This window comes from Magnolia sinica, chromosome 18 (genome assembly GCF_029962835.1).
Source record: "Magnolia sinica isolate HGM2019 chromosome 18, MsV1, whole genome shotgun sequence".
NCBI classification, from domain to species: domain Eukaryota; kingdom Viridiplantae; phylum Streptophyta; class Magnoliopsida; order Magnoliales; family Magnoliaceae; genus Magnolia; species Magnolia sinica.
The window spans coordinates 52295011-52313816 of record NC_080590.1 but is presented as its reverse complement, the minus strand read 5'-3'; the positions used below and the strand labels follow the sequence as shown (position 1 = coordinate 52313816).

The 18806-nt window shown below is 41.4% G+C and overlaps 1 protein-coding gene across 2 annotated transcripts; it reads right to left on the bottom strand.

Annotated features, from left to right (window-relative positions):
- Nucleotides 1-696: 696 nt before the first annotated feature.
- LOC131232948 (small ribosomal subunit protein eS28-like) lies at nucleotides 697-17433 on the bottom strand. 2 transcript variants are annotated; one of them, XM_058229490.1, is made up of 2 exons: nucleotides 17275-17433; nucleotides 697-1100 (listed from the first exon to the last, which is right to left on the bottom strand). In XM_058229490.1, exon 2 carries the CDS (start codon nucleotides 1097-1099, stop codon nucleotides 902-904), a length of 198 nt encoding a protein of 65 aa, XP_058085473.1. In that variant the 5' UTR covers nucleotide 1100; nucleotides 17275-17433; the 3' UTR covers nucleotides 697-901. The 2 variants fall into 2 exon arrangements, with proteins under 2 accessions (XP_058085473.1, XP_058085474.1); XM_058229491.1 differs by lacking the exon at nucleotides 17275-17433 and adding an exon at nucleotides 10013-10153.
- Between the last annotated feature and the right edge of the window lie 1373 nt (nucleotides 17434-18806).

Here is an 18806-nt window from a genome sequence, read left to right as displayed (position 1 = left end):
CCACCAAAATAAGCAAGGGCACATTCAGTTTTGACCAAAATACCAATGATGGCACCATGGCTTGGGTGAGCCCTTACATGGCCTCAGCTCGACTCGGCTCAGCTCAGCCACTGGCTGACCTCAGCTCGAACTCGGCTCGGTCCTCGAGCCTGACTGGCCAGCTCAGCTCGGTTCAGTCAGCAGCTTGGGACGAGTTCGAGCCAGCCAAAATCGAGCCGAGTTTGCCATTGAGGCATTTCCACAAACGCCTGAACTGCAACTTCAAAATTCCACTGTTTTACAAAGAGAGGCAATGGTTTTACAGGTATTTTATCAAACACCTTCTAAGCAACATAAAAACCAAGAAAAAAAAAAGAACAAAGAAAAAGGGTATTTGTTTCATGTACATACCTTCCTTGCCACCAGCCACATTTCGTTGAGTCATTTTATCAAACAGTTGGTGAGCAATATCAATGGCAAAGTAACCGAGTCACCAAACTGGTTCGATCCGAGTTCGATTCGAGCTGGATTCGATCCGAGTCGAGTCGAGCTGGGGCCTGCTCGAACTCATTTTCGAGCTCAAAAAATCAGCTTGACTCGGCTCGAACTCAGTTTCGAACCAAGTCGAATCGAGCTTTTTCGAGTCGAGTCGAGCGAGCTAACCGAGCTAGCTCGGTTCGTGTACACCCCTAAGCAGGGGTAACATTGAGCTTAACATTCCTCACAATCTAAAAAGTTCTTTGATGACTTCTCTAGTAATCAAGTCTAAAATCTTAAATCAATCCCAAATCCTGTGATTTTCATCTCAGCAGTCGGTTGCTCTCTCATACAAAGTTCAAAGGATTTTGGCATAGCCAAACAAGGGATGATGTAAATGAAAACATACCTAACAAAACCAGGGAGTTGGGGAACAGAACCTTGCTCAGCGCAGTCTCCTTGCTTCCCTTTCAGACTCGAGCAGGGTGAGGATGTCACCTTCCCTAACGGGTCCCTTCACGTTCCGCATGATGAGTCGATTCTGGTCATCCAAGAACTTGACCCTGACCTGAGTCACCTGTCCTCTTGAACCAGTGCGGCCCATCACCTTCACCACCACTGCTAGCTTCACTTGCATATCCATTCTGCAAGCTGACAACGTGTGAATAGGGAGTTCAAAAAAAGAAAAAAGAAAAAAGAATGAAGAATGAAAGAAAGAAAAAGCAAAAAAGAAAAAGACAAAAAGAGAGATTTTGCAAGCTGACTGCTATTAGAAGCACGACAAAGTAACTAAAGTCATGTTTGGATGCTCAATTGAGTTGAATTGCAATTGTTTGATTCAATGAAGTGGCAATCATCAAAGGATGGATGTAACGCAGGGGCATTTTCACACCGGGCTCAAGTGGGGTAGCCCATGGGATGCGAGGACACACTCAAGGTGGGTGACCCATGTGATTTGGGGCCCACGAGGGAGGTCTCGTGTTCGAGACTCCTCACCAGGGGTGATTAATGCAGGGGCATTTCACACCAGGCTCGAGTGGGGTAGCTCATGGGATGCGGGGATACACTCGGGGCGGGCGGCCCATGTGATTTGGGGCCCACAAGCCCACGAAGGGGGTTCAGCCGAGGTCCTAACCCATGAGATGTGGGGCCTGGGCTATGAGATAAAGGGATTAAGCTTTTAGAGCAAGTGGTTAATTGTCCTGCATCAGGATGCCTCAGTTCACAATGAGGGTCTAATGCCCACATAAAAACTACGCTCATATCATAATGAGGAAGTACTAGCCCTAAAATGAAATGGCCATCATTATAAGTCCAACTTGAAATGCATGCAATTGCAATTAGGGATTGGTTGTCACTATGATATAAAATAGCACCTGCCCTACACTGTCATTTCCTCTATTTGAATTGGAGAGCAACCAAACACATAACAACCCACCTCTGGTCATTTTAGAGGGCCATCCATAACGAAAAGAATAGTATAGAAAATCATTTAGTAAGAATCAGTTGCAACAAAACGGACTAGGACCCTCCTCTTTATGGTTGTTTTGAAACTTTTAATGGCGTTTGCTGCGTATAGTGTCATAAAGCAAAAGCTTGTAAATAATTTCTAATGGGAGACGATGTGCAAGCGCATTTGTTGGTAAGATACATGCTTCTTGACAATTTTACTCTAAAAGTGATTGTCATACAACAGAAATGCCGGAATTGAATTCGATAAATCTCTACCTCTTTTTTTCTTTTTCTTTTTTGAAAGATAAATCTCAACCTTATACAGTCAAACCTCCAAAGATATGCCACAAGCATGACATTTAAGCCCAAAATAATGGAATGGAGCAACACATTCTAAAGAGAGTAGAGCAACTAATGTGGCTAGGAACTAGAGCAACTAATGTAGCTAGAAACTAGAGCAACTAATGTAACTAGAAACTAGAGCAACTTATGCTAAATAACCATCAATTCAAACCAAGAAGCCTCATCTTGCTGTTGTGCTATATAGATATAACCCAGCTATAAAGATATAGCCTTCTACATAAATCTCCAATTAAATGTGAAAAACCTTGAAAGAAAGCCAACCAGTCCCCACCAAATCTACACCATCTCTATATGCCAATGATGGGATGGTGCATACACAATGAATGCTTATACAATTTGGGTCAAGATCCGAAATAGAGAACTGATTGATAAATGTAAGTTCTATATCTGAATACAAAACCATACAACTGTACGTCTGTATTTATGTTGTACTGTTGTGTATAAGTAACCAGTTGATATATAGTACTTGATATTACTTGAGAGATGAGACTCCAATTCCATCTATACTTTTGATACATCAACCATATGTCCAATACTTTCGGACACAAGTGCATTCAAGGTGTACCAACGAAGAAAGCGCCAACCACAAGTGCCGTCCTTGTGGATAGGCGAATATTGAGGAGTTGAAGACCTTTCACATGTGATTGGACATATAGAAGACCCCACTTAGGGAAGACACATGTGAAGGAAGATTGGAGAAAGAAGACCGAGCGCACAAAATTTCCCATACTTATGTTATTTGTGCAATTTTTGACTTAGTTAGGGGTCTTTTAGTAATCTTATATATTTATATTCTTAATCTAGCGGTATTATAGTAATTTTATGTCTTTATTTGCTTATTTAAGTGGGGTAAAGCCCTAAACACGAATTTCAACTATTGATGAATGAAAAGCAAACCCTTTGGTTGCCTCCTTCCTCTCTTCTCTCTAATGGTGCTTCTTCTCTCCCCTTGATCTTCTTCTTCTAATTTCTTCTTGTGCCCCTCCAACTTCCTCAAGGTAATAACTTTCTTTCTTCTATTTTTTGTTTTGGCTAAGTCCTCTTCGATCAAAATCTTGAGAACCGATCTAAAGCCTAAATCCCCAAATTCTCAAATCCCTAATCCGAGAAACTTCTTGGTTCTTCGGACTAGTGATCTTCATTGATCGATTGGGTGTGACCATGCAAGATCGGGAGGTCTCATCCCTCGCCGGATCCAACCTAAGTAGTAATTGAATTCCATACTCCATGGTTGTAGTGATGGCCCGCTCCATTGCATGTTTCCTTTATGATTTTCTCAGTTATGATGATTATTGTTAGAATTTTAGATCATTTATTCCTTTTATTTCCGCTGTTTAATTATTTCCATGAGCATGCATCATAATTAGGGTTGTCCTACGTCAAATTTGGTATCAAAGCCTAGGCTTGCATGGTTTTTGTCTAGATCGAGTTATCAAATTAGGGTTTTGATTTTTAGGTTTAACTTAGGAAAGTTCTAGGTTTAGAAAGTTTTCAATTTTAGAAACTTTTCAATTTTAGAAAGTTCCTAATCTGGAAAATTTTCAGATTTGAGTTGTTTTCTGTTTCAACTTAATTGTGTCAGTTCATAGTAGTTTTGCATTCATCGCATTCATCTTGAAAGTCATAACACCTAGTAGTCTAGTTAGGTAGAGTTTGGTTCAAGTCTTCATTGTATGCCCACGAGAAGAGGTAGAGGTTTCGGACTTCAACCTACCATGAATAACGAGCAGTTATCTGAGCAACTTGCTCAATTGATACAAAAGATAACCGCCCTAGAAGCGGGTCAAAGGCGTGAGTTTGCCCGCCTTGAGAACCAAATTACCACCACCATGACTAAGGTGGAGCAACTAGAGGCGTCCCAAAAGGAAAACCCCGCGGTAGGGGAAGATGCGCACTCCCAAGTGGAAGGAATCATTGAAGAACGTGGCCACACGTGGTGGTAGTGAGGATAGAGATCGTGGTAACGGTCGTGGTGTGGTGCGAGAGGCACGAGCCACATGTGGTCATCAAGACCGTTATGATCCAGATGAGCGTGCGATGAAGAGTGTGAGAGTTGAGGCTCCAAGTTTTGATGGACGCTTGGATCCCAAGGCATTCCTTGACTGGGTTGCTGACATGGACCACTACTTTGAGTGGTATGACATGTCAGAAAACCGTCAAATGCGGTTTGCTAAGATGAAGCTTGTGGGTCAAGCCAAGCTCTACGCGACCAACACCGAGCGTAGCGTAGAGAGAGTTGGTAGAGCCCCTATCACACATTGGTATGAGATGAAAGAGAAGTTGAAGGAGAAGTACCTTCCTCTCTCATACCGTCAAAGCTCCTTGACCAATGGCAATCCTTACGCCAAGGGTCAATGCCTGCGCGGACTACATCGCTAAATTTGAAGAGTATGTGATGCGATGTGATATCCGAGAAGACCCTCTAGTAACGCTCTCGCGTTTAAGACGGGCCTTTGTGCGGATCTTCGGCGCGAGCTTATTACTCGGCCCTTAACGGACTTAGATGAAGCATATCAAGTCGTGCAGGAGTTAGAGCAATATCGAAGGCTCCTGTCTTTCGTCGTTTTGAGTCCCGAGACTCCAATGCTAGATCTAGTTCCCAAGGAACTAGACCTAATATTGGTAATCAACCTAGGGCACAGGCGACCATTCCGCCTAAGCCTAGGGAGGACAAGGGCAAAGGGGTTCTTGGTGCCGGTCCTAGTAACATGAGCCAAGTGAGGTGCTATGAGTGTGGCAACCTTGGCCACATGTCTAATCAGTGTCCTACGAAGAACCGTGGGAGAGCCTTAGTTATAGGCGAGCCCCACGAGGGTGGAGATGACCAGGGTGATTATGAAGTTGAAGAGTATCACCCTGAAGGAGGATTTACTGATGAAGAAGAAGTGGATGGAGAAGCAACACTTGCAGTAGTCAGGCGTGTGTTAGCTCAGTCTAGAAGTAGTGTTGACTGGCGTCGAAGCACTATTTTCTACACTATTGCCAAGTGTGGTGAAAAGAATTGTAAGGTGATAGTGGACAGTGGAAGTTGTCAGAATGTGATTTCCACTAGCACCTTAGATCGCTTAAAACTGAAATCCACACCTCATCCAGACCCGTATAAAGTTTCTTGGGTTGACAAGACATCCCTACCTGTCACCCAATAATGTCTAGTCCCCATCGAGTTTGGGTCATACAAAGATTCCCTGTGGTGTGATGTTTTACCTATGGATGTGGGACATGTTATCCTAGGTAGATCGTGGCTATTCGATAATGATGTCACGATCTTTGGCCGTTCGAATGCATGTACTTTTATGTATAATGGTAAAAAGATCAAACTTAATCCCATGCCACCTGAGAATACACTAGGGAAGAAGAAGGATGAGAAGGCAAGTGAGCCTAGAGAAATGGGGAAATCCAAACCTAAGTCTTTACATATAATCAACGCAAGAGAGTTTGAAAAAGAGGCTAAGGAGGATTCTATGGTGTATGCCCTTGTGGCTAGAGAAATTACACCTGAGGTTCCATTAGAGTTGCCCCATGAGGTGACCTCGGTCCTGAAGGAATACAGTGATGTATTTCCTGAAGACTTACCGAATGAGTTGCCACCTATGAGGGACATATAGCATGCCATTGATCTTGTCCCAGGGTCTACTCTACCGAACCTTCCTCACTACAGGATCAACCCTGCAGCGCATGCAGAGTTGAAGAAGCAAGTTGATGAGCTTCTGCAAAAGGGTTTCATCCAAGAGAGTATGAGCTCGTGTGCCGTGCCTGCATTGTTGACACCAAAGAGAGACGGCACGTGGCGCATGTGTGTGGACAGCCGTGCCATAAATAAAATTACTGTCAAGTATAGGTTCCCTATACCTAGACTTGATGATATGCTTGACATGATGGCCAGATCCACTATATTCTCTAAGATAGACCTCAAGAGTGGATATCACCAAATTCGTATACGCCCAGGAGATGAGTGGAAGACGGCGTTTAAGACGAAAGATGGGTTGTATGAGTGGTTGGTCATGCCCTTCGGCTTGACTAACGCACCTAGTACTTTCATGCGGGTGATGACCCAAGCTTTGAGGCCGTTCATGGAAAAATTCCTAGTGGTGTACTTTGACGATATTCTTATTTATAGTACCACTAAGGAATCACACCTTAAACATTTAAAGAAGGTCTGTAGTGTCCTTAGGAAGGAAAAGTTGTACACTAATCTTAAGAAATGTGCATTCATGTCTAACCAAGTTATGTTCTTAGGATTTATAGTGTCATCTGAAGGGATGCGCGCAGACCCTGAAAAAGTCAGGGCCATAGTTGAGTGGCCAGAACCAAGGAACATTCCTGAGGTGCGAAGTTTTCACGGCCTAGCAACTTTTTATCGTCGGTTCATTAGGAGTTTTAGCACGATCATGGCTCCCATTACCGAGTGCATGAAAAAGGGAGAGTTCGTGTGGTCTAAAGCCGCCGTCAAGGCTTTTAAAGAAATTAAGGGCAAGATGGTGGAAGCTCTGTCATGCGTCTACCTGACTTTTCTACAATCTTTGTAGTAGCGTGCGATGCGTCTGGTGTCGGTATAGGTGGAGTGTTGAGTCAAGAAGGACACCCAGTGGCCTATTTCAGTGAGAAACTGAATGAGGCAAAACAAAAATACTCCACTTACGATAAAGAATTTTATGCGGTAGTGCAATCCCTGAGACATTGGCGACACTACCTCCTACCGCAAGAATTCGTTTTGTTTTCTGACCATGAGGCTTTGAGATATTTGCATTCTCAGAAGAAACTCAACCCAAGGCATGCCAAGTGGGTAGCGTTTCTTCAGGAATATTCGTTTGTTTTGAAACACAAGGCCGGGGTTTATAACAAACCATCGGATGCCCTTAGTAGGAGAGTGTCGTTGCTCACCTCTTTGAGTGTAGAGGTAGTCGGATTTGAGAATTTGAAAGATGAATACCCCATATGTCCTGATTTTGGGGGTACTTACGCGTCGCTCTCTAGTGACCAGCATATTATGGGTGAATATGTTCTTAAAGATGGCTTTCTTTTCAAGGGAGAGACTTTGTATTCCCCGTATGTCCCTTCGTGAATTCCTCATCTGGGAGCTTCATTCAGGAGGGATAGCTGGCCATTTTGGTCGTGATAAGACCATTGCCCTCGTGGAAGATCGTTTCTATTGGCCAAGCCTCAAGCGAGACGTAGCCAAAGTTTTAGGGCAGTGTCGAACATGTCAACTGGCAAAGCAAAGAAAGCAAAATACCGGGCTGTACACGCCATTGCCAGTGCCACATGCTCCGTGGCAGGACATTAGTATGGACTTCGTGCTCGGGCTTCCCAAGACTATAAAAAAGCACGATTCCGTTTTTGTCGTTGTGGACCGTTTTTCTAAAATGGCGCATTTCCTCCCATGTTCGAAGACGTCAGATGCGTCTCATGTTGCTCGTATCTTTTTTGATGGTGTGGTGCGTCTCCATGGGTTACCTAAAACCATAGTGTCTGATCGTGATGTTCGATTTACTAGCTATTTTTGGAAGACACTGTGGCACATTATGGGAACTCGTTTGCAATTTTCTACTGCTTACCACCCACAAACAGATGGTCAAACTAAAGTGGTAAACCGTAGCCTTGGAAATCTTCTACATTGTCTAGTGGGTGAACATGTTAAGACTTGGGACCTAATTTTACCAATTGCTGAACTTGCTTATAATGGGTCAGTTAATAGATCTACAGGGTTGAGTCCTTTTGAAATTGTAAGTGGTTATAAACCTAGAATGCCCATAGATCTCTTACCTATGTCTGTTACCCAAAGGTCTTCTGAGTCAGCCGATGCATTCGCACGCCATATTTATGATTTGCATACACATATTAGACAGCGGTTAAATAAGAGCAATGATGATTATAAATTTTCAGCTGATTCTCATCGTAGAGTGCAAGAATTTCAAGAAGGAGACTATGTAATGGTGCGAATAAGGCCAGAGCGATTCTCTCAAGAATCTGCAAAGAAATTACAAGCGCGTAGTGCTGGACCATTCAAGATATTACAAAAGGTTAGGTCCAACGCGTATCGGGTTGACCTTCCACCTGAAATGAGCATTAATCCAACTTTTAATGTGAAAGATCTAGTCCGTGCCCATACTCCCATTGTTGATACATCGTCCCTTTCATGGCCTTTTTCTGAGTTTGCTACCCAACCCCTTCCACCCCTCCTCCACCCATTACCCATAAAGAAGCAATTGAGGAAATCTTGGATGACGAGATAGTATCCACAAGAGATGAGGGTTTCCAAAGGTATCTTGTCAGGTGGAAGAACAAACCATCATCTGAATCTATGTGGCTGTCGGGCGACGCATTGCAGGGTATTGATCCAGATCTACTCGAGCGCTACAAAAGTTTCAACTCGTCGGAGTCGAGTTTTTCTCACCCGAGGGGAATTGATGCGGACACAAGCGCATTCAAGGTGTACCAACGAAGAAAGCGCCAACCACAAGTGCCGTCCTTATGGATATGAGACTATTGAGGAGCTGAAGACCTTTCATATGTGATTGGACATATAGAAGACCCCACTCAGGGAAGACACATGTGAAAGAAGATTGGAGAAAGAAGACCGAGCGCCCAAAATTTCCCATACTGATGTTATTTGTGCAATTTTTGACTTAGGTAGGGGTCTTTTAGTAATCTTATATCTTTATTTGCTTATTCTAGGGTATTTTAGTAATTTTATGTCTTTATTTGCTTATTTAAGTGGGGTAAAGCCCTAAACACGAATTTCAACTATTGATGAATGAAAAGCACACCCTTTGGTTGCCTCCTTCCTCTCTTCTCTCTATTGGTGCTTCTTCTCTCCCTTGATCTTCTTCTTCTAATTTCTTCTTGTGCCCCTCCAACTTCCTCAAGGTAATAACTTTCTTTCTTCTATTTTTTGTTTTGGCTAAGTCCTCTTCGATCACAATCTTGAGAACCGATCGAAACCCGAAATCCCCAAATTCTCCAATCCCTAATCCGAGAAACTTCTTGGTTCTTCGGACAAGTGATCTTCATTGATCGTTTGGGTTTGACCATGCAAGATCGGAAGGTCTCCTCTCCGGATCCAACCTAAGTAGTAATTGAATTCCATACTCCATGGTTGTAGTGATGGCCCGCTCCATTGCATGTTTCCTTTATGATTTTCTCAATTATGATGATTATTGTTAGAATTTTAGATCATTTATTCCTTTTATTTCCTGTTTAATTATTTCCATGAGCATGCATCATAATTAGGGCTGTCCTACGTCACCAACCTTTCAGCTGTATGGTGTATACTAGTGTTTTAAATAGCATGTGGCGTATAGCGTAGCATTCAGCCCTCTATAGAGTGTACAGTAAGCTACATGCTGTGTAGCATAAGCTACACAATACTTCTATATTTTTAAATTAAAACAATAAAAAAATGATAAATAATATAAATAAAACACTAAAACAGTAGACAGCAGTTGGATAACAGGTCAAGAAACAACAATGGATAACCATGCATATGCAATCATGACATAATGTGGTGACCCATATGATGGACTGACCAAGTAGTATGCCTTGTCATACACACACCACAGTAGGCCACATGCAACAAATGCTTGTCAAACAAGCTTATGCTATAGAACCGGCATCCCAAAGAGGGAAAAAAATGACAAAACAGGAACACAGGGAAAAAAGACAAAATATAACCTAAATCAATCATTTTATCAATAAAACTAAAATAAAAATAATTAATTGAGGTTAATAGTTATAAACATACCTTTATTTCTCTTCCAAATCAACCAGAAATTACAAATCTCAAGACCCACAGCCGTACGGACATGAAATGAGGGAATTGATTTCTCTTTTGTTTGGGGTCCAATGCATTTGAAATTCTAGCCACAGGATCCTTTCATAGGGCCGATCAAAACCATAAATTTTTTCCCCAAATGGTTGAGTTGATTGAGAGAATAAAACAAATAGCTACTAAACTATTTGTAGGGTTTTGAAAACCCCTCTTTCGAAAGACCGAGTTTTATATGGGGTTTTGTTTTTGTGAGTCTGATACCATTTAAAACAAATAAAAACTCTCCAGCTGTACGTTTTCATCCCAAATTCAGATGTTTATGATTGTTAGATGGGTGTGATAATAGGGATATGACCTATCCACAATAGGCACCACAAATTGGATGGTCCAGATCAAGTCCCGTATCGGTATCGGTTGGCATAACGGTGCCCTCCGAAACCGATACGGATACGGGGGCATAACGGCCCGTAACGGCGCAATTTTATTTTTTTTGCCAAAAAAATATGAAAAAATATGGATTAAATCCGGAATATTCTAAGCATTCCAAATATGCATTCATTTATAAATTGGAACATGTTTATGGTGGTGTAACGGTCCACTCTTTGGTGAGAAGTTGTATCGGATTGTCTGATGAATTTATGAACCAGATAACCTAAATTTGACTACAAAATTCATATATTTATTTTTCTAAATATCTAATTTATATACTTAACAATTTGATATCATTTCTCCTAATAGTTCTTTAAAAAAATGATATTAAATTCAGGTAGATGGCGTTGCCAATTTGGGGCTGACTTGGAGGACCAATCCATGCCCCAAATCAACCTCAAAATCATGCAATTTATTGGAATTATCCCACTTATGAATTGGTGGACATTTATTGGATAGTGAATCATGAAAAAAAAAAATCAAAAGGCCCTATTTTAAAAAATAAGCGTCCACAAATTAACAATTAAACTATTCAAACAATTTGATTTTAGCATTATGAGTTAGCAATTATAGTCCATAATTTAATTGGTAAATTTTAAGTTAATATGTGTCTTGTATACAATTTTTTAAGGGCCCAAATTAGGTGGGACTCGGATTGTGAAGTGTAGCACACGAGTGTCAAAGTTTTTTGGGCCCCACATGTGATGAATGTGTTATATCCACACCGTCCATCCATTTTGCCAAATAATTTTAGGGCATGAGCCCAAAAATGAGGCAGATCCAAAGCTCGAATTAGGCAAGACTCGAATTGTGAAGTGTAGCACACAAGTGTCAAAGTTTTTTGGGCTCCACCGTGATGAATGTGTTATATCCACAGAAGAACAGTGTGACCCTATTAACAAGTTAGATGGAAAATAAACATTACAGTGGACCCTAAGAAATTTTTAATGGTGAGCATTCTATAACCACTGTTTCCTATGTTGTGGTCCACCTGAGATTTGGATCTTACTAACTTTTTGGATCATGACTTAAAATGATGTGGCAAAATGGATGGACGGCATGGATAAAATACATATATCATGGTGGGGCCCATGTGGCACATGTACCATTTATTAAGTTGTCCGTTAAAAGGGTGTCACGTACCTAGTCCATTCAGTTGATGTCAGCAATTCCTGTGGGCCTGATCATGAGGTATGTGTTATATCTAAACCGTCCATTCATTTGACGAGCTCGACTTAAGGATTGACGTGAAAAATAATACAGATCTAATTATCAAGTGGACCACACAGCAAAAAGCAGTGGGGGATTGAACGTCTACCGTTGAAACCCTTTTTGGGATCACAGATGTTTTGGATCAATATGAAATTTGTTTTTCCTCTTCATTCAAGTCTTTTTGACCTTACGAATAGATTGGATGGAAAATAAACGTTACAGTGGGCCCTACGAATTGTTTAACGATGAAAATCATTATCTCCGCTATTATTTTTGGTGCGGTCCAGACGATCTTTGGATATGATTCATTTTTTGAGTAATGCTTTAAAATGATCTCTAAAATTAGATGAACGGTGTCGATATAATAAATACATCACTGTAGAGCCCATGTAACTTTGATCTCCTTTGAACCGTTCATACAACTCGGAGCTCGAGTGTCAGCGCTCGTCTTAGCATGACACGTACCTGCAGTAGCTACATAGCTGGTGTGTGGTACACCAGCAAATCTGCTTCCCATTTTATTTCCGACGCCAAATGAAAAAAGAGGAAAAGAAGAGGGAAACCAAAAAAGAAAAAGAGGGACAGAGAGACACAGAGAGAGAGGGGGGGAAGAAGAAGAAGAAGGCCGCAGCCGTAGCCGCAGCAGTCCAGAAGAAGAAGAAGAGGAAGAAGAAGAAGAAGAAAAGAAAGAAAAAACAAAAAGGTACGTTTTTTTTTTCCCCTTTTCCTTTAGCTCGTAACGGCTGTTACAATCACAAAATCGGAGGGGTGCCCGTTTCGACCCTGTATCGCGTAACGGTGTCGACCGTTACCGTTACGTATCGCCCGATACATAACCGATTTGGGACACCCTGGGCCAGATTGACCTAATGTAGTGTCATGTGTGATGGGGACGAGTCACCACCATTTACAAAATAGCTACTAAACTAATAGTGAAAAAACACTTAAAAAATAAAAAAGGGTTTTCAGGTAGCGACGTAGCATACACTACCTAGGCAACATGCTACGCTAAACGTAGCAAACGCTACATGCCTTGTAGCGTACAGTACCAAGGACATATGTTACATGTGCACACAACGTAGCGTTTTTGTCACGCTACTAAAAAGACTGGTGCATATAACCACCATGGTCGATACAACGTTCTTGTTACACAATCCACATCTTTAACAATAGATACATTTCACGTCCCACCCATTGTGATGAGGACATCCGCGCACCACCCGTTCGAGCGTACACAAGGAGGAAAGCGCCAGTGTCCTTATGGTTGGATGACCAATACATGGGGCCTGCTGGGCCTGGATCTTCATGAGCATCTTCCTAAGGAGCATCAGGTCGTTGATCTTCATTGACATATCATTTTGACCGTTGGATCGCGATTAGGAGCATCATCACCATTGGATCGTGATCGTGACCATTTGTGGAGTCCGATGGATGATACATAGGCCATTCGATGGCATAGGATAATCTTAAGATTTATTTTATAGTTTAATTTATATTTTGGACACTTTAGGAGAGATGTATTATGTTTTTTTAGAATAGGGGTAATTTAGTAGAAGTGCATTGCATAGTGATGTTTTTGTAATTTTTGAAAGTTGCTAAGACTATGGGGATCTCTCATGGTGGATTATTTTTCTTCAAAGAAAAAAAAAAACTCTTTGTTTTCCCTCTTCATATGATGTGAAGACCTATTCCAAGCGATTTGGAATGAAGATCACTATGAGCCCTACTTCAATCTCGGAAGTGCGAAGCTTTCAACTATCATATATAGTTCATCTTCTCCATTCAAGGTATTCCCTTGAGCTTTTCATCTTCTACCTTTCCAAACCTCCAAACCCTTCTAGAATCCTTCCCCATTCTTTTCCTTAACCTTCCTCATCAAAAGCCTACCCTAGCAAAACCCAAAACCTAGCCCCAAACCCCACACATCTGACCATACGACCACGTGTGAAGACCGAGGCTGGCCCGTACAGCCCCTTCTTTCCTCATTTGATTCCCTTTTGCTATCTCATCAAAATCCCCTCATTCCCTACCCTAAACCCTAGCCCTAATCCTAGATTCCCTAATTTCCTATTTTCTCCAAATCTCCCAAATTCCTAATTTCCCTAATTAACCTAACAGCCCTAATATCCTACCACCCAAAACCCCATAGCCAATTGAGCTAATTAAACCCTAATTTCGACCTTTCCCCAAATTCCCTAAACCCTAGGTTTACCTACAACCTAATTGAGCAAGCCCTAGTAGTATTTGGTCTTTCTTTTTGAAATAGACATGTTCCTATGCTATTTGGATGTTCTTACATCCATTAGATCCTAGTTTCAAGTATTTAATGATCATGCATGGCATGGCATAGCTTGTTAATTGTGACTTGGACTATTCATAGTTTCTTGTTGGAATCTTGAGATGTTTGATGATTTTAGCATGTTTTGTGACTTTAATTAATTAATTTAATTTGCTGAATAATCTCACCTCATTATTTAGCAACATGCATATGTCCTGCATCACATTGCCTCTCATCTAGCATGTTCACCTCTATTGCCATTTGTTCAGTCTTGTCACTTTCATTATTCTCCTGCTTCACAGCAATTAGAGGTGCAACTCGGTCAGGTTTGGGGTCAACCCGAGCCCAACCCAACCTCAAAAGGACCCAACTAGCAACCTGCCCCACCACGAATTCCTCTATACTCAACCCTAAACCAATCCAGCCCAAATCCGACCCAACCCAACCTAACCCGAACTGAGTTTTCTCAACCCAAACCCAATCCAATCTTCAAATCAAGTTCTAATTTTCCAGACCTAACCTGACTCGAGGACCCTGACAACCTGAAATCGGGTTCAGGTTGAACCGAAGCCAAGTTGCAGTCAGAGAAGCAATGGCATTTTGGTCGGATCATCTTTAATTGGCTTGACAATGATCTACGTCTCTTCATGCATGAACATACATGTGTTGTCAAAACTATAATGTTCCATGCAGCAACCATACATCCATGGATGACCAAGCAGGACATTGCAAATACTCATCATTCACCCAAGCAATCATATATGGTTGGGGGTGTTTTTATACTTTAATCCTCAACTGATCTACCAGTCCCTACAAGGCTACATTGACATTCGTGCATAACCAGTCCTCAATTTTCGCCTCCTTAGGGGTTGTTGGTGAATGCACTACTAGCAACAGCAAATTTAATTCCATAAAGTATAGCAGAGTCATCTCATGCTGACCATCTTACTAGTCTTCATCTTCAAACAAGGTCCCAATTCTAGTGGGCATCCACAACATCGTATCATAGTCGATAGAGGAACTACATAATGAAAGTTTGAGGGTAAAGTAATGGGTTGTTTAATGGACAGGATACAGGTTGGAATGGGGTGACTTGTAGTGGGCAGTTGCAGGACTAGTTTGATTGGCAGTTTGGGAGCACATTTGGTCTAATAATAGGGACAATAACTGCATGTTTGGGTTCATAGAAAATAGGAGGAAATGGTGTTTCTTGGTAAACAAAGTTTCTAGGAAACTGTGAGAAAGGAAAAGTTGTTTTACTTTATTGTTTTTCAACACAATTTTCTAGAAAATTTTCCCTCCATTTACGAATTTGTTGTTTAGGAAAAAGGAATTCCATGAAATTTTACTTGAATACAGAAGGTGGCATACTAGCAATGTACCATGTGTGAAAACTTGGTTTTTTTGAGTTCCCTGGTTATCACTGAGTACACTCATGAAAGATGAGCAACCTCCATTGGAGGGTAGGTTGTTTTTTGGGTGCCTACCAAACAAAATTAGGATATCAATCGTAGCATGTGGAATCGACGCATTTGCGCACAGTTAGACACCAAGGTTCAACATCTTTGCTTCTGTCGCATTCCAACACCCTTTCATATGCATCATTGTGCCCATGTGCATGTACATGGGCATAAAAAATCATCCAAATAGTGAGTCTCTTGCATCTTGGTGCCCCATCTAAATAGCACCAAACATCTTAGCATCAAAACCAAGCAAAAAAATAAAAATAAAAATAGAGAGAACAAAAGATGCCATTGCTAGTGTAACCTTTTGCCGCGTCAAAAAGAAAAGATAGGCCGACCGGTTGTTTCCACATTAATATTACTCTGATCTTTAAATAATAAATAAATAAATAAAAACCAACCAGACAACTTAAAGTATATAGCCAACTTACACCTAGCTAAAATTTCAAATCAATCCAACTTTTGGATTAAGAGATGCATTGCAAAAAAGTTGGAAGCTACCTGGTCATTTTTGGGAGACCCTTTATAAAAGTTGAAAAACAACCATAGTTTATAAACTTCATAACTAGATAAACCTACAATTTAAATTTCAAGCCGATCCAATGCCCGCATTGACATAATGTACAATTCTAAGGTCGAGAAGTATTGGGGATCTGACTGGGCATGGGTACCACTGCGAGTGGCGCCAATGCAAAGGTGCCAATCATAGTGGCGCTCAATGTTCTATCCATACAATCCGCTTCCCCTAGAAACCAATATAAAAATAATTTTACCCCTCGAGCTCGAAACCTCAAATACTCTAAATCTCTAGCCAAAGAAAAGAAGTTTTGAAGTAAGAAGAGTCAAAGTTAAAGGCTTAGTAAGAACGGAGTCCCCAAAGTAAGGTCGTAGTTTTCTTAGTTTCCTTTTCATCCTAGTTTGGTTTCTTTTTTCATTTTAGAGTAGCTTATTCCTTTTAGTTCTTCAATCATGCATCATTTATTTCCTTTTCTTCTTCTTTTGTTTTTTTTTTCCCCTCTTTTCCACAAAAAGAGTTGTCACCCCAAAAAGGAAGTTGTACAACGTTATATATTACGTGCATCAATCTTTTATAAAAGCATTAGCATTTTACCAAATTTTTACATTGAGACGATGAGACGGGTGAGAAATGCCCTTAGCATAAGAGATCGAGCCAACCCTTTTTGGGTTTTTTTTTTTTTTTTTTTGCCTTTTGTTCGTGCATTTTAGTTCTCCCCATGGTGTGCCGTAAAAGTCATTACGTAAAGGTAATGGTCGCAACCATTACACATTACGGGGCCGTAAGGGCCATTACAGAAAAAAATGACCTGTAACATCCATTACAACCCCTGTAACGGCTCATTACTACTGGCATGACATATGAGCGAGCACATCCGGGCCATCCATCAGGTCGGCCCTACATTGCATAAGCTGTTGCCTCAAAATCAAACAAGTCTAGTGACCAAGTGGATTATAAATATGTCAAATTTGGGCCGCCGATCATATACATCCATCCATACATGCCTGGCCCACCTGACGATCAGGTCGACCCGCTTTTAAGGCAACAGCACCCACATTGTTCGTGAGCAAGATTTCTGAGCACAATTTCCGAACAAAATCGTTATACGGCTGAACCACACTATCAGGTATGTTCTACATATGTATGTATGGAATGATTCTGTACGTACGTACGGATGTGTGTGTGTGTATGTATGTATGTTTTTTTTTTTTTTGGCGGGAATGGATCGTCCAATTTTTATTTATTTTTTACATCAGAATCCAGTATAAGTCTAAGATACAAATCAATGCATCACAGATTTCAGATATATTAGATTTTTTAAGGTGAAGTTACGCACCTGCGCAATTTGGAGAGAAGAAGCGATTGCAGCAGCTGTTTAGCTCAAGCTCTTCAGCACCAACACCAGAGGGAGATTGGAAAAACCCTAGTTCACCTCTTATATAGAGAGACGAGGAATTCTACAAAACTTATTACTCGACCCGAGGACACTGGATCTTGAGACAGGACGCGGATTTCTTTCTCAGTAAGTTCCTGCGCTGGAAACCTAGGTGGGCAACACTGTGATGTTTGTGAGAAATCTACCCCGTCCATCCGTTTTTTAAGCTTATTTTAGGATTTGATACCAAAATTTAGAAGCATCCAAGATTCAAGTGGGCCGCACTAAAGGAAAAGGTGGGTAGGGAAATTTCCACCGTTGAAACCTCCCTGGGGTCGACAGTGATGTTTACCCTCCATCCATACCGTTCATAACTTCATTACTACTGGGATGAACAGAAAACTCAAATATTATACTGATTCAAAATTTCTGTGCCACACGAATATTTCAACTGTGGACGTACAATCCTCACTTTTTGGCCTACTCGAGTCTTGGATCAGGCTCATTTTTTGCCCCGGCCATCTCCTAAAATGAGCTCAAAAAACGTATGAACGGGTGGATTTCTCACAAACATCACGGTGGGCCAACCTAAGTTTCCAGCGCAGGAACTTCCTGCGAAAGACTTTCCCAGGAAATCCGAGCGGATTGTGTACTGACTAAACAATGTGGCCCGAAAGTGATGTATGTGTGTTATCCAGGCCGTCCATCCGTTTTATCAATTTATTTTAGGAAATGAGACCAAAATTAAAGTATATCCAACTACCACTTGATAACGAGGTCCACCGTTGAAACTTTGGTAGGGCCCACATTGATGTTTATTTGTCATCGACATGGTCCCATGGACAAAGGGAAAACACAAATATTAGTTTGATTCAAAACTTTTGTAGCCCTTAAGAATTTTCAACGGTGGGTGTTTAATTCGTATTATTTCCTTCGGCTTTAGATATGCTTACATTTTGGGTTAATCCTCTAAATTTATATGGAAAATCGGATGAACAGTGTGGTTAGGATATATACATGATGGTGGCCCCACAGAGTTTACTACGGTTTGTGCGAGCGGGCCCAACAAACCGTTGGATCCAGAATGATAATCTGATGCTGAGGATTCCCTGATAAGGCCCCTAAATTTCACTGAGCCGAAGATCTTTTTTTCATTTTTCTTTTTCCACACCAGGCCCGCACAACAAAAAGCCCTACCTGTGGGGCCCACTGATGTGTGTGTAAAATCCATTCCGTCCATCATTTTAGCCAGCTTGTGTTAGAGGACGGGCCCAAAAATCAGATATATCTAGGAGTATGGTTGCCGACACCACAGGGAAAGGTGGGATGGGAACACCCATAGTTGAAACCTTCCTTGGGTCACCATGATTTTTTATGACATCCAATCCGTACATAAGGTGAGTCCCATGGAGAGAAAAACTGAGGGTGTGGATTGGTTACCACCCTCACATGACTTAGCTAGATACGCAGTCTTGTTGGAGAGAAAAACTGAG